Raw genomic sequence first — 16,595 nt, forward strand, 5'->3', positions numbered from 1 at the left:
CTCTCGTGGCTTTGGTACAATGAAATTATTTTTGATACAATCCATAATTCGAATTTGCATTTTACATCCGAAATATTCTAAACTCACGCAATCTTCCATACCATCCTTGATGTAAATTTTTAATCAAAGAGCATGTGCAGAATACTATGCAGAGTATAATTTTGCAAATAACATTCATGATGACATGCATTGTAGCCCTGGGTATTCCATCCTTTAGTACTGTCTGGTATGGGAAACATTGTTAGATTTTAAGGATTGAATGAATTAATTTCAAACTCTACCGCTACATATGGTCCGTCATCGAATAATATGTCTGATATCTCTGGATTGTGCAAATATTGTTATATAAGCGTTTTTTTCTTCATATATCGTCTTGGTTGATAGTGTCACTTATCCGCCCAGTTACCTTGCTCTCTATCGATTGATAGTACATCGGAAATGCTGCGTCCGCGTGCGTGCTTACATACGTCTACTTTATGGGGATAGCAAACTAGTTCATATGATATGATATGATAGGATTGCAAAATTCTCATACTAGGACTGGTAGTTTCAAACGAACAGTATTGTATTAGGGTGTGCCAACAGGGCAAGCTAGGATCGGTTGTAATATGTTCAATTAGACTATGAAACTATGACAAAATATGAGAAGAAAATAAATTTAAAAAAAACATAAATTATTTCCCTTAATTTTCTGAACTAATGTCGCATCCCCAACCATAGGCCCGGCGGAGTTATTGATCTTTACTTTCAAATGTGATAGGTGAATCTCGTCGCTAGTTGTTCTTTGCTGCATATAATATATTCCGCAAGATGGAGTACTCAGATGTAATGTTGTGTTTTCAATATTTTATTACGCTTTTTTACGAAAAGCTACGAACAGCTGAAAGGCATTCCCATTGACAAGTGGTATTATCTTAAGCTTCATTCTTCCTATTGATAAACGCTATGTACCGTAAAAAACCCGTTTTGGCTAGACACAGCCCGTGTACTGCGGATGTCCACAATTTAAATACCTGGATGTTCAGTTTTTGTTTTGCCAACGCATGGAAATTCGTACCTCGTCAACCGATGAATGCTCTCGCGGAGAGCACGCGTGAGTGCTTGGTTGCATAACGCATCCAACAACAAGGTGTGGTACCGCTCCTTAATAGGATCAATACGCATCCGATTCGATGTTCGATTCGAACCAGATACCGCCTTTTGGAATTGTACGCTACCGGAATTGCTGTGCTGCTAACTTCTTGTTATCTGTAAGTATTTTTTAATTTGCAAATAAAAAACAACTTAAGGGAAATATACACGGTCCGTTGAATTTAATGATAACTGTGAAAATATATACAATTTGCGTTATTGGTCTACATTATAAGTACCTGCATAGCTATATGGCCTGGACGTCTTTCTAAAAGTAAAAAAGAATCTTCACAAGTAGGTAGGATTAAAATTTAAAAGTGTTGATAAACAAACAGATAAGACCATGGTACTTGTTTGAATATGTGTTGCAACCTGTGGAACTATTGAACTGTGCTTGAAGCCTGTAAAGAGCAGATAAATAGAAAAAGTACAAAAATAAAATCGTTTTCCCCCGATCCTGTTAGTATATGATGGCCGGTAGCACACATCATATTCCAGCCAGCACCACGAGGAGGTAGGATACGGAGTTCCAAGATAGCGGATGTATTACATGTAAACGCTAAGGCATGTAGAATACATTCGCTCTTGGCATTAGCTAGCCACCTTGAAGATAGTTGATGTATTAAAAATGTTTACGGAAGAGTAAATGAACAATTGATGGAAAACTTACCCATGTTCCTGTGTGACCGACGGTTGGATGGACGAGCACATTATCTGAAGAGAAATAGAAACATACAAATACAAACATCTCTCTAGCATTCGGTAATCAGATAATCGGCATAAAAGAAAACTTACCCAAAGTCCTGGACAGCTTTGATTGCGCGCAACACACTCAGGAAGCCGTTCTGGTCCGCCGCTTCATTTGGTACTCCCGTAGGTACGCGATAAGGGCTCCTCGGTTGGTGCCCTTAGATCTTAAAAAGGGCTTTACCCAACGCCACAGGTTTTCGATATTTTGTGTGTGCACAAAGCCATCGTCCGGATCCACGAAATTTTCGGAGTGATTGACCGCTACGTGAACATATCCGTACTGTTCGATGCCGTTGTAGGCCCTCCAACCATCAGTCACTAACGTTGTTCCCGGAGCCACATGCTGCACAATGATGCCATGCAATGTGCCAGCATCCCGTTGCTGCACCAGCTCCAGAAACACTTCCCGTGTCTCGCGGCAGATACCGCCGACCAACCAGACTTGGTTGCCTTCCGCGAAGCGTCCGCGGTTATACTTCCGCTTGGTGACGACAGATTCGTCAATCTCGACGGTCATTCCATCGCCACCAATTGGAGCCTGGTTAGTCTCGATGTATTCCGCGGATACTGCTCGAAGTATAGCGTACCATTTCGATATGGCACTTTTGCCGGCACTGCACTCCAATGCTGCGTCCGTCCGCTTCGCATCCCGCGACCACTCGAAGGTTATTTCTATCAGCTTCGATAGGGGTAGATGCGAGTTCTTGAATATACTGTCCGTACGGACAGTACACTCCCACCCGGTACAGCTGGTCGTCGGCTTGCATATCCATTTATACGAATTAGCTTTTTTGGTCGCTTTCATCTTCATGCGCCGGTTACACTTGTTGCACATTTGCTCCGACGGCAATATACCGGCTTCCTGCAACAATAGCACCAAACGCTGCTCATCCTCGGTGATTTTCTTCAATTCACTCAAACTTCGCACTGCACCCAAAGTTTCCATCGTTTTAGCTTCAAACTCGCTTGTTGGAAAATCTCGGTCTCGATCCGATATTGGTGTATGTAAGGGTTCATTCAATTATTACGTAACGCTGTTAGGAGGGGGAGGGGGTTCCTTCAAACGTTACGGTTTGTTACATTGGGGGAGGGGGGGGGGGGGGGGGGGTTCAATTTATATTACGTAACATAGAATAAGTTGTTCAGATGGCTAAATTATTGATGATTCTATTTTTCGTCATTCATCATTGCCACTGCTGCATAGTTTCGACCTTACTGGTTGGGTCTATTTTAGTTGTGTGATTTGTATTCGCACCTTTATACATTATACATTAAGTATAAATTCCTCTATAAATTTAGTCTCTGATTCTTCATTTAATATCATTATTGTTTGAATTTGTATTTGGAAAGAAGAATGGCGCCATTGTCTCGAGAATTGTCAGGCCTTGTTCTACCTCATGATCATTACGGAACGCATCATGATGAAAGACTTCGAACTATTGATTTGGAATTAGAGAAAAAGAATTTTAATTCTTTTCGAAAGAATTTTATGCAGGTGAAACGGCTACAGAAATATGGAACGATATAACATTCGATGGATTCCCCGTAGTTTCGGATTATATTGACCCAAGTTCCTCCGAGTTATCGTTTGATTCCATACTTGGCTGTGATGCAGAATGGTGTTCAGCACATGTACGCACTTCACAGTACTTTCAGCAGATAGTGAAATGTTCAAATCGCAAATGTTGCAGCACACCCAGAAGCAGCTATTTCGATATAATGCCAACGCAATTTATGTCTGCTCCGATTCGCATCAATCAAACTGCAGATGGGATTAAAGCCGAGTACCCAAGTTTGTCCAAAACGAGTGGATCGTTTGTTTCACTCTTCCTTAATAGCTCGATTAACACTGCAAAGATCCTACCTAAATCTCTTCCATCATACAAAGTGCTGCCATATGACCTATATTGCCCTTCATTACAAAAGGCGTTACAAAGCAGAGTTTGTAAAATTTGCGAAATATATTTTGCTTCACAAGTTTTGCTGAACCGTAACCAAATTTATTCCACAAAGGATCGGTTGTTAGAATCGTCGTCAGTGTCCAAACACGACGTAAATAAAAGTAAAAAGAAGGTGATTACGATCAAGGATCAGGAGGATATATGTTTGGGTTCCGATGATGAAGATTTGGGACATTTTTGCGTTACGTAATAATTGAACGGCCTCTAACTACTAGTTTGCGCGCCAATTGGCAAAGCAAGAAGGCATGACATTTGTCCGTTGAAATACAATGAAGACGATGGGCACACCTACCATCAATGAAACCCAATGTACCCACTGTACCCAATTGGCGCGCAAATTAGTAGTTACATACACCAATATCGGATCGAGACCGAGATTTTCCAACAAGCGAGTTTGAAGCTAAAACGATGGAAACTTTGGGTGCAGTGCGAAGTTTGAGTGAATTGAAGAAAATCACCGAGGATGAGCAGCGTTTGGTGCTATTGTTGCAGGAAGCCGGTATATTGCCGTCGGAGCAAATGTGCAACAAGTGTAACCGGCGCATGAAGATGAAAGCGACCAAAAAAGCTAATTCGTATAAATGGATATGCAAGCCGACGACCAGCTGTACCGGGTGGGAGTGTACTGTCCGTACGGACAGTATATTCAAGAACTCGCATCTACCCCTATCGTGAAATAGTTTTTCGGATGTAATAGAAGCTTGAGGCGACACGGACGACTTTCCTATCGAGAAGCGCAGAAACACGTGTGTATATTTTAGGTTAAGAGTTTGACATTTTTGTCTACAGTGTTTGCAAAGAAAACAGCTACACCATGTAGCTAACTGTCAGGTTGCATCCTGACACCCCTGCTCAACCGCTACAGTTAGCCAAACCAATGCTTGAGCAATGTCTACGAAAAACCGCTACTGGAAGACTCTTAGTCATCATATCCGCTTGTTGATCTGCAGATGGTATATACTTCAGACAGATTTTTCCTTCCCGTATCAAGTCTCGAAGATAATGGAATTTTACATCAACGTGTTTTAAGCGTCCAAAATCCTTCGACTCTTCAGCAATTCTTATGGACGACTGGTTGTCTTCGTAGAAACATATCGGCTCCTTAGGATCGTATCCTAAATCTCGCAACAGTCGTACCAACCACTGCTCATGACATGCAGCTACGCACAATGCTGCTAGTTCTGCCTCCGTCGATGAAAGAGAGACAACCTGTTGTTTTCGGGTAATCCAAGCAACAGTGCACCCAAAAACTTTGAACACTGCACCACTGATAGATCGCCTATCTACAGGATCATTTGCCCAGTCGGCGTCCGAAAACACTTCCATCGTCGCTGCCTCAGGGTTTCCACGAAACACTAAGCCAACATCCAAAGTTCCCTTGACGAAGCGCAAAATTCGCTTCAAGTAAGTCCAGTGTAAATCCGTTGGGCAACTTTGATATTGACTGCAAATATTAACAGCAGCTGCCAAATCTGGTCGTGTAGTCAACGTAGCGTATGTCAAGCAGCCAACCAACTCTCGATAGGGTTGATTCGTTCGATCCTTCTCTTCACCGCGAGGAAGCTTCAAGTGGGTTTCCATTGGAGTTGATGCCACCTTACAATTTTCCATTTTAAATCGCTGCAATAAGCTTTCCAAATATTGCTTCTGGCTGATCTTCATCACACAGTTTTTCAAGTCATGATCGATGTGCATACCAAGGAAGTATTTTACTTCCCCTGCATCAGTCATCTCGAACTCATGTGCCAAACAGTTCTTCACCGTCTCCACCAGCCGCAATGACGTACCAGCGATGATAATATCGTCCACATATATCAGCATGATCACCAATCCTCTATCAGTTTTCCAGATGTACATACATTGGTCGATCATACTCCTTTCAAATCTCAATCTAGATTTAACGAATGAATGAAAACGCTCATTCCATGCCCTTGATGCTTGCTTCAATCCGTACAAACACCTTTTTAGACGACATACCAAATCTGTTCCTGTTTCATAACCTTCTGGCTGACGCATATAAATCTCTTCCTGCAGTTCTCCATTTAAGAAGGCCGTTTTCACATCCATTTGATGTATAAGCATCTTCTCATGATTTGCCATTGCGAGCACAGTACGTATAGTGTCAAGTTTCGCAACAGGAGAATATGTCTCACTATAGTCAAAACCACGTCGTTGACTAAAACCACGGGCCACTAGACGTGCCTTGTACCGATCAGGTTGTCCGTTTATTCCTCTCTTGATTCGGAATACCCATTTGCTGGTGATGGCTGTACGACCCAAAGGTAATTTCGTCAAAACCCAGGTATTATTCCTTTCCAGCGAAAACATCTCATCCTGTACCGCAGCTTCCCATTTGGGCCAATCATTTCGATTTCTGGCTTCTGCCAAGGAGTTTGGTACGTTTTCCACATATGCCGTTGCACTTAATGCATATGCCGCAAACTCGACATCATAATCCTTATGCCATTCAGGAGGTTTGCGGTTTCTTTGCGGTCGTTGCTTCGCACTTGACTCCTCACTACTTTCTGGCTCAGCTTCAGTTTGATCACGGTAACCTCCCGATGCTGTTCCGCTTCCTTCAGAGAAACTCTCGAATTCGTCATCCGATTCTTCTTCAATTAATGTTTGAGGTTCATCATCATTTATCATTAACGACTCACAATTTTTATCATTTGGATCATTCTCAGCTGCAGGATACATAAAAGGTGCTTTTCGTTCAAAAACCGGTTCGTATCGCTTAGATTCATCAAATATGACGTCACGTACAACCACAATTCGCTGGGATCTTTCGTTCCATACACGGTATGCGTTATGGGAATATCCAACAAAAATTCCCTTCCATGACTTCGCGTCCATTTTCTTTCGGTGCTCCTTCGGAATGTGTACAAATACGCTACAACCAAATGTTCGTAAGTTAGTAATATCAGGTCTCTTACCTTCCCACATTTCGTATGGTGTAACACCAGATGGAATCGCACATGATGGGCTCCGATTCGTAAGATATGCTGCAGTTTGTATTGCCTGACCCCAAAATTTCTTGTCGATACCACTATCCTCCAGCATAGAACGTGCCTTTTCCACTAGAGTTCGATTCATACGTTCACTAACCCCGTTTTGTTCTGGAGTGTAGGGAACCGTCCACTCTACGTAGATGCCTCGTTGTTTGCAAAACCTCTCGAACATTTTGCTTCGATATTCTCCACCGTTGTCACAGCGAAGTCGACTTATTTTCTGCCCAAATTTTGCGGTTACTTGAGCTTCATATTCCTTGAACATATTGAATACTTCATCTTTTGATTCGATGAGAAACACCATTGTGAAATGCGACCAATCATCAATGAAGGTAACAAAATACTTCATACCACATATTCCAATTGGAGTTATTGGTCCACATACATCAGAATGGATCAGTTCCAGTACCCGTGACGATCTTTTTCCTTCGCGTATTGAAAACGGATTTCTAGTTTGCTTACCAAGCAAACACGGTTTACACATGAAATAATTCATGTCTTTGAAATCTTTCGAATCGCATGGCATTTTTACTCCTAATACCATTTGCTTACGAAAAAGATGTTCAAGGCTTTTACCGTTCAAGTGTCCATAGCGACGATGCCATAAATCCATATTTTCCGGTATACGACCATGTGTCAACATCACTTTGTTTCTGTCGAAATTCGATCTCCAGAACTTGAGCTCGTACAATTGTCCTTGTAGAGAACCACACGCTATGATGTCAGATCCACAATGAATTTTTACTTCTCCGTTCGAATACTCTACACGCATACCTGCCTTGTCCACACGCAATACCGAAAATAGGTTGCATCTCAGCTCAGGAACAAATAGTACATCGTGAATGGTATATGTAGCATATTTACCATTCTTAAGCGTTATTACTTTCACTGTACCGGTGTATTCTGCAACGATTGTTTCACCGTCCTTCGCAATTGCTATTTCGACTGGATTCTGCAACGGATGCAACTTTTCGAATAGCGTCTTGTCGTTTACCAGATGATCCGAGCATCCTGAATCGATATACCATCGTATACGATTCGACTCAATGGGAACTGTATTTCCCCTGCTCACACCCACGAAACTTACGCTTTTATTTGATCCACCACCATGGTTTTCTGCATCAGCGAAATTTGCTCTCGGTTTCGCATGTGCAAACATTCTTTTCTTATCTTGCCGATCTTTTAATATGGGACATTCAGTGCGTTTGTGCCCAAACTTTTTACAATAGAAACACTTCAGTTTATGTTTCTGGGCTTTTCCAGCAAACGCCATGGAATCGTTCTTCTCGCTCATTTCTCCATTATTTTCTCGCTTCAAACTCTCGCTGAGAAGACGAGCCTTTACAAAGTCCAGCGTCATTTGTTCCGGAGGCAGTGTTTCTATGACAGTCACTAGCTGTCCATATGAACTCGGCATGGTTTGCAACAGGTAAAACACAACCAAACTTTCTTGTAGTTTGATTCCGGTTGCTTCCAAATCATGCACCATCCGCTCGAACCCGAGTAGGTGCGCTTGGAGAGAACCTGACTCCACAAACTTCATCGCTGAAAGCTTTTTCATAATATAGAACTGGCCACATGTTCCTTGACGTGCGAAAAGGTTTTCCAAAGTGGTCCAAATCTCTCGCGGGGTCTGTTTACCTTTTATATACTCCAACTGTGAGTCGGCAATATTCCGCACCAAAACCGATTTGCATTTAGCATCCTTCTTTTTCCTCTTCTTCAGCTGGTCCTCCTTGGTTTTCTTTACCTCAGCCGAATCAGTAGCCAATACTTTGCATTCCAAAGCCTTTTCCGCTTCAACACGAATGCAATCAATCAGATCCAGCTCCTCCAGCAACACTTCCGTCCGGAAGCTCCAGTTGCTGAAATTCGTACCATCGAAAAGATACACTTTCTTTTCTTCTTCCATTGGATCAACAGTATTCAGGGAGACTACGATGAGAAAAAAAATAAACAGATGAACTAGGTTTGGGTTATACTGGGCCCATAACCTGAAATAGTTTTTCGGATGTAATAGAAGCTTGAGGCGACACGGACGACTTTCCTATCGAGAAGCGCAGAAACACGTGTGTATATTTTAGGTTAAGAGTTTGACATTTTTGTCTACAGTGTTTGCAAAGAAAACAGCTACACCATGTAGCTAACTGTCAGGTTGCATCCTGACATATCGAAGCTGATAGAAATAACCTTCGAGTGGTCGCGGGATGCGAAGCGGACGGACGCAGCATTGGAGTGCAGTGCCGGCAAAAGTGCCATATCGAAATGGTACGCTATACTTCGAGCAGTATCCGCGGAATACATCGAGACTAACCAGGCTCCAATTGGTGGCGATGGAATGACCGTCGAGATTGACGAATCTGTCGTCACCAAGCGGAAGTACAACCGCGGACGCTTCGCGGAAGGCAACCAAGTCTGGTTGGTCGGCGGTATCTGCCGCGAGACACGGGAAGTGTTTCTGGAGCTGGTGCAGCAACGGGATGCTGGCACATTGCATGGCATCATTGTGCAGCATGTGGCTCCGGGAACAACGTTAGTGACTGATGGTTGGAGGGCCTACAACGGCATCGAACAGTACGGATATGTTCACGTAGCGGTCAATCACTTCGAAAATTTCGTGGATCCGGACGATGGCTTTGTGCACACACAAAATATCGAAAACCTGTGGCGTTGGGTAAAGCCCTTTTTAAGATCTAAGGGCACCAACCGAGGAGCCCTTATCGCGTACCTACGGGAGTACCAAATGAAGCGGCGGAACCAGAACGGCTTCCTGAGTGTGTTGCGCGCAATCAAAGCTGTCCAGGACTTTGGGTAAGTTTTCTGTTAATGCCGATTATCTGATTACCGAATGCCAGAGAGATGTTTGTAATTTGTATGTTTCTATTTCTCTTCAGATAATGTGCTCATCCATCCAACCGTCGGTCACACAGGAACATGGGTAAGTTTTCCATCAATTGTTCATTTACTCTTCCGTAAACATTTTTAATACATCAACTATCTTCAAGGTGGCTAGCTAATGCCAAGAGCGAATGTATTCTACATGCCTTAGCGTTTACATGTAATACATCCGCTATCTTGGAACTCCGTATCCTACCTCCTCGTGGTGCTGGCTGGAATATGATGTGTGCTACCGGCCATCATATACTAACAGGATCGGGGAAAAACGATTTTATTTTTGTACTTTTTCTATTTATCTGCTCTTTACAGGCTTCAAGCACAGTTCAATAGTTCCACAGGTTGCAACACATATAACATATATATAATTATATAAATATATGGTAAAAGATTTTTATAGTCCCCCCCATAGGGTTCGAAGCTACCCTGAAACGTTTCACGCACATCAAAGGGTGGTTCGGTCATGCGATGTGACAAATTAAATGTCAACATGGTTTGTTTACATTTACGTTTTAATAAATATCGGCGGTTTAAAGCGGAAATTTAAAAGCAACAGAGTGTATTACTTATGAAAATTTATTGCGTGCCACAAATTACGAAAGGTATTTTATTTTCAAATTGCATGCTCAATTAACGCGGCTTGTGGTGAAAATAAGTGACTCGTTTTTAACGCATGTAATGCATTTTCTTTCAGCATTGGGTGTAGCAATGTGTTTTATATCCGAGCACGGTCAAACCGAGAAAACCTGCTTGCGCAAAATGACTTGGCTAATGTTTATGCTAACATATCAGGAAGAGATATAGCTTCAGGTCACCGGCTGTTAGCCAACGCTCGACGACGGGATGCTGCTGAATCTGTGAAGAAATTAAACTGAAAAGTTCTGCGTGAAGGATCCTAGCGGTTGATGGTCACCAGACCAGCACCGATCGATCGATCGCTATTGTACTGCTGTAGAAATGCCCCTACCGCGATATCCGATGAGCCGGAAATAAGCCTTTGGAGTTCTTTAACGGATCCGTTCCGCTACAAGCCACATTCGTTTGGACAAATTAAGGTAAGTTAACACGGATAAGAGCTTTAGCCAAATTTTCCTTGCATCCGGTGAAGTTTACGTATAACGTTTTATTTTTTAAAATTTCGACGCACTAAACAGACACAGCACGCAGTTGTTTCAAAGAGAATGCATTGCGAATGAAGACAAGTGCGGCGGAAAATCGTCGCAGTTCTAACAATGCAGGACGACCATAATCAACTGTAGTCGGCTAACACTTTTGTAAGTTCAGTACATGGCCGTTCGATTTGAGATGCCAAAACAGAATTATAACAAGTTTCGATGCTCATTTTCAGTGGAGGAAGCAAACATCATCAACAAACACCACCAGAACATTAAGATTTGCTAATATACCGTCCATGAAGCGCTCAAATGGCTGGGTTGCGTCGCACAATCCAAATTGTATCATCGTGAATTCGAAAATCCTGAACGGAGTAATACCGGCAACCTTGAAATGGACACTTTCTTCGACCGGAACGAAGTGGTATGTAAATCATGGGTATTTGCAACGGGTCTCGAGTTATTTTTAAGCGTTTTCCAGCGATTGATGGACCAGTGGTTTCAATGTGATGCAGCCTGATGATGTGGCCTAGCATTGGAAATTATTTACTTATCGTAATTCGATTACACACTTCCAGGTTAACGGATGATTCAGGCTAGGTTCAAATCTTGCCTGTTTCATATTCCGCATGCACAGGGGACATATACACAGAGTAACACTTATTTATACTCTATATGAAGACAGGTCTTTTCGCTTTAGATCGGTCCTCCGATGGCCGACAGGCATCTTATAGCTTGCGTCGGTGTTTCGCCATTTCGCATTGCTCAAAAAAACAGTTGCTGTTTGCTCCAAAAAGAAAACAAACTCGCAAAAAACATTTAATACTCCTTTACTGTAGGAAACTGATGAAAAACTGTACGCTTGGTTGGAAAATCTTAGAAGGTGTTTTAAAAATTAGAAGTCATAAATGCACACTAATGGAAGAAAAAGTGATCGCAGTAGTGGTACAATGGTTCACGAAATTGAAGGATGTTTATTATTAGCGTAGTACTTGTTTTACTTTTTTTCTCTAAGTGTTCCAAAGCTACAATCTTACTGCTTTATGTTAGCACTAAGCTCTTACGACAATTACAGGTATTACAAATTACAAATATTACATGGCGTAACATCACATTTTTCCTGAAGTGTACCGAGTATCCTTTTTCATTTCATTTCATTCATTCATTTTTTATTCGATCTAGCCATTTGATGAGCATAAGGATGTCCTGGGAAATATCAAAATTGGTCTTGTCCTTAGAAGTGTAAATCAAAGTCAAAGGAAAAAAGGTAAGGAAACACGATTACTCGTTCGGAATGTTGAATAATACTAATTCTTTATTCATGGTTATACGTAGCCACGCGGGTGCGATGCAGGTTTAGCTGCGTCGATACTACTGATACGCTGATGGAGAAGAGCGGTCTCGAGCTTAATCCGATACGATGTACTGGTGCTGCAGATCTTCAACTTGATCTCGATTTCATCTCCATTATCACTTCGTTTATGAATGTCGAAGTATAGCTTTAAAACGGTAGGAAGCTGCTGCTATGTATTTATAGCGTGTAATGTGTTTAAACTATCAGCTACTGTTTGTCTGTAATGTATTGTATTGTATGGACTGTCTTTCCTTGGGATGAAGTTAATAATTAAGCTAAATCTTTAATTGCATTATCAAAAGACAATTTGTAACATGATAATTTGATTTGACCGTTTTTTACCATTTAAATGTTAATTTAACAATATTTGAATATATATTTAGCTTGTAGCTATCACTCTCGTGGCTTTGGTACAATGAAATTATTTTTGATACAATCCATAATTCGAATTTGCATTTTACATCCGAAATATTCTAAACTCACGCAATCTTCCATACCATCCTTGATGTAAATTTTTAATCAAAGAGCATGTGCAGAATACTATGCAGAGTATAATTTTGCAAATAACATTCATGATGACATGCATTGTAGCCCTGGGTATTCCATCCTTTAGTACTGTCTGGTATGGGAAACATTGTTAGATTTTAAGGATTGAATGAATTAATTTCAAACTCTACCGCTACATATGGTCCGTCATCGAATAATATGTCTGATATCTCTGGATTGTGCAAATATTGTTATATAAGCGTTTTTTTCTTCATATATCGTCTTGGTTGATAGTGTCACTTATCCGCCCAGTTACCTTGCTCTCTATCGATTGATAGTACATCGGAAATGCTGCGTCCGCGTGCGTGCTTACATACGTCTACTTTATGGGGATAGCAAACTAGTTCATATGATATGATATGATAGGATTGCAAAATTCTCATACTAGGACTGGTAGTTTCAAACGAACAGTATTGTATTAGGGTGTGCCAACAGGGCAAGCTAGGATCGGTTGTAATATGTTCAATTAGACTATGAAACTATGACAAAATATGAGAAGAAAATAAATTTAAAAAAAACATAAATTATTTCCCTTAATTTTCTGAACTAATGTCGCATCCCCAACCATAGGCCCGGCGGAGTTATTGATCTGTATTGATTGTTGATGTTGATTGTTCTTTGCTGCATATAATATATTCCGCAAGATGGAGTACTCAGATGTAATGTTGTGTTTTCAATATTTTATTACGCTTTTTTACGAAAAGCTACGAACAGCTGAAAGGCATTCCCATTGACAAGTGGTATTATCTTAAGCTTCATTCTTCCTATTGATAAACGCTATGTACCGTAAAAAACCCGTTTTGGCTAGACACAGCCCGTGTACTGCGGATGTCCACAATTTAAATACCTGGATGTTCAGTTTTTGTTTTGCCAACGCATGGAAATTCGTACCTCGTCAACCGATGAATGCTCTCGCGGAGAGCACACGTGAGTGCTTGGTTGCATAACGCATCCAACAACAAGGTGTGGTACCGCTCCTTAATAGGATCAATACGCATCCGATTCGATGTTCGATTCGAACCAGATACCGCCTTTTGGAATTGTACGCTACCGGAATTGCTGTGCTGCTAACTTCTTGTTATCTGTAAGTATTTTTTAATTTGCAAATAAAAAAAGACTTAAGGGAAATATACACGGTCCGTTGAATTTAATGATAACTGTGAAAATATATACAATTTGCGTTATTGGTCTACATTATAAGTACCTGCATAGCTATATGGCCTGGACGTCTTTCTAAAAGTAAAAAAGAATCTTCACAAGTAGGTAGGATTAAAATTTAAAAGTGTTGATAAACAAACAGATAAGACCATGGTACTTGTTTGAATATGTGTTGCAACCTGTGGAACTATTGAACTGTGCTTGAAGCCTGTAAAGAGCAGATAAATAGAAAAAGTACAAAAATAAAATCGTTTTCCCCCGATCCTGTTAGTATATGATGGCCGGTAGCACACATCATATTCCAGCCAGCACCACGAGGAGGTAGGATACGGAGTTCCAAGATAGCGGATGTATTACATGTAAACGCTAAGGCATGTAGAATACATTCGCTCTTGGCATTAGCTAGCCACCTTGAAGATAGTTGATGTATTAAAAATGTTTACGGAAGAGTAAATGAACAATTGATGGAAAACTTACCCATGTTCCTGTGTGACCGACGGTTGGATGGACGAGCACATTATCTGAAGAGAAATAGAAACATACAAATACAAACATCTCTCTAGCATTCGGTAATCAGATAATCGGCATAAAAGAAAACTTACCCAAAGTCCTGGACAGCTTTGATTGCGCGCAACACACTCAGGAAGCCGTTCTGGTCCGCCGCTTCATTTGGTACTCCCGTAGGTACGCGATAAGGGCTCCTCGGTTGGTGCCCTTAGATCTTAAAAAGGGCTTTACCCAACGCCACAGGTTTTCGATATTTTGTGTGTGCACAAAGCCATCGTCCGGATCCACGAAATTTTCGGAGTGATTGACCGCTACGTGAACATATCCGTACTGTTCGATGCCGTTGTAGGCCCTCCAACCATCAGTCACTAACGTTGTTCCCGGAGCCACATGCTGCACAATGATGCCATGCAATGTGCCAGCATCCCGTTGCTGCACCAGCTCCAGAAACACTTCCCGTGTCTCGCGGCAGATACCGCCGACCAACCAGACTTGGTTGCCTTCCGCGAAGCGTCCGCGGTTATACTTCCGCTTGGTGACGACAGATTCGTCAATCTCGACGGTCATTCCATCGCCACCAATTGGAGCCTGGTTAGTCTCGATGTATTCCGCGGATACTGCTCGAAGTATAGCGTACCATTTCGATATGGCACTTTTGCCGGCACTGCACTCCAATGCTGCGTCCGTCCGCTTCGCATCCCGCGACCACTCGAAGGTTATTTCTATCAGCTTCGATAGGGGTAGATGCGAGTTCTTGAATATACTGTCCGTACGGACAGTACACTCCCACCCGGTACAGCTGGTCGTCGGCTTGCATATCCATTTATACGAATTAGCTTTTTTGGTCGCTTTCATCTTCATGCGCCGGTTACACTTGTTGCACATTTGCTCCGACGGCAATATACCGGCTTCCTGCAACAATAGCACCAAACGCTGCTCATCCTCGGTGATTTTCTTCAATTCACTCAAACTTCGCACTGCACCCAAAGTTTCCATCGTTTTAGCTTCAAACTCGCTTGTTGGAAAATCTCGGTCTCGATCCGATATTGGTGTATGTAAGGGTTCATTCAATTATTACGTAACGCTGTTAGGAGGGGGAGGGGGTTCCTTCAAACGTTACGGTTTGTTACATTGGGGGAGGGGGGGGGGGGGGGGGGGGTTCAATTTATATTACGTAACATAGAATAAGTTGTTCAGATGGCTAAATTATTGATGATTCTATTTTTCGTCATTCATCATTGCCACTGCTGCATAGTTTCGACCTTACTGGTTGGGTCTATTTTAGTTGTGTGATTTGTATTCGCACCTTTATACATTATACATTAAGTATAAATTCCTCTATAAATTTAGTCTCTGATTCTTCATTTAATATCATTATTGTTTGAATTTGTATTTGGAAAGAAGAATGGCGCCATTGTCTCGAGAATTGTCAGGCCTTGTTCTACCTCATGATCATTACGGAACGCATCATGATGAAAGACTTCGAACTATTGATTTGGAATTAGAGAAAAAGAATTTTAATTCTTTTCGAAAGAATTTTATGCAGGTGAAACGGCTACAGAAATATGGAACGATATAACATTCGATGGATTCCCCGTAGTTTCGGATTATATTGACCCAAGTTCCTCCGAGTTATCGTTTGATTCCATACTTGGCTGTGATGCAGAATGGTGTTCAGCACATGTACGCACTTCACAGTACTTTCAGCAGATAGTGAAATGTTCAAATCGCAAATGTTGCAGCACACCCAGAAGCAGCTATTTCGATATAATGCCAACGCAATTTATGTCTGCTCCGATTCGCATCAATCAAACTGCAGATGGGATTAAAGCCGAGTACCCAAGTTTGTCCAAAACGAGTGGATCGTTTGTTTCACTCTTCCTTAATAGCTCGATTAACACTGCAAAGATCCTACCTAAATCTCTTCCATCATACAAAGTGCTGCCATATGACCTATATTGCCCTTCATTACAAAAGGCGTTACAAAGCAGAGTTTGTAAAATTTGCGAAATATATTTTGCTTCACAAGTTTTGCTGAACCGTAACCAAATTTATTCCACAAAGGATCGGTTGTTAGAATCGTCGTCAGTGTCCAAACACGACGTAAATAAAAGTAAAAAGAAGGTGATTACGATCAAGGATCAGGAGGATATATGTTTGGGTTCCGATG

At 41.6% G+C, this 16,595-nt stretch overlaps 3 protein-coding genes across 3 annotated transcripts; 1 reads left to right on the forward strand and 2 right to left on the reverse strand.

The window, feature by feature from the left end:
- Nucleotides 1-1,963: 1,963 nt before the first annotated feature.
- On the reverse strand, nt 1,964-2,827 carry LOC128716768 (uncharacterized). The gene has a single exon (XM_053811377.1). It carries the CDS (start codon nt 2,825-2,827, stop codon nt 1,964-1,966), a length of 864 nt encoding a protein of 287 aa, XP_053667352.1.
- A 1,423-nt stretch (nt 2,828-4,250) lies between these two features.
- Nucleotides 4,251-12,359, forward strand: LOC128716753 (uncharacterized). The gene is made up of 4 exons (XM_053811362.1): nt 4,251-4,513; nt 9,008-9,664; nt 9,784-9,791; nt 12,196-12,359. The coding sequence occupies exons 1-4, from the start codon at nt 4,251-4,253 to the stop codon at nt 12,357-12,359; spliced, it is 1,092 nt and encodes a 363-aa protein (XP_053667337.1).
- Nucleotides 12,360-14,557: 2,198 nt separating this feature from the next.
- LOC128716769 (uncharacterized) lies at nt 14,558-15,421 on the reverse strand. Its single transcript, XM_053811378.1, has one exon. It carries the CDS (start codon nt 15,419-15,421, stop codon nt 14,558-14,560), a length of 864 nt encoding a protein of 287 aa, XP_053667353.1.
- Between the last annotated feature and the right edge of the window lie 1,174 nt (nt 15,422-16,595).

The sequence above is a fragment of the Anopheles marshallii genome (assembly GCF_943734725.1).
Source record: "Anopheles marshallii chromosome X unlocalized genomic scaffold, idAnoMarsDA_429_01 X_unloc_1, whole genome shotgun sequence".
Lineage (NCBI taxonomy): Eukaryota > Metazoa > Arthropoda > Insecta > Diptera > Culicidae > Anopheles > Anopheles marshallii.

Excerpts from the sequence above, each read along its gene's own strand:
- LOC128716768 (XM_053811377.1), bottom strand. The coding sequence starts at position 2,827 with ATGGAAACTTTGGGTGCAGTGCGAAGTTTGAGTGAATTGAAGAAAATC.
- LOC128716753 (XM_053811362.1), top strand. The coding sequence starts at position 4,251 with ATGGAAACTTTGGGTGCAGTGCGAAGTTTGAGTGAATTGAAGAAAATC. Across the intron at positions 4,514-9,007 it reads AACTCGCATCTACCCCTATC|GTTGCATCCTGACATATCGA; the intron begins GTGAAATAGTTT and ends GCTAACTGTCAG.
- LOC128716769 (XM_053811378.1), bottom strand. The coding sequence starts at position 15,421 with ATGGAAACTTTGGGTGCAGTGCGAAGTTTGAGTGAATTGAAGAAAATC.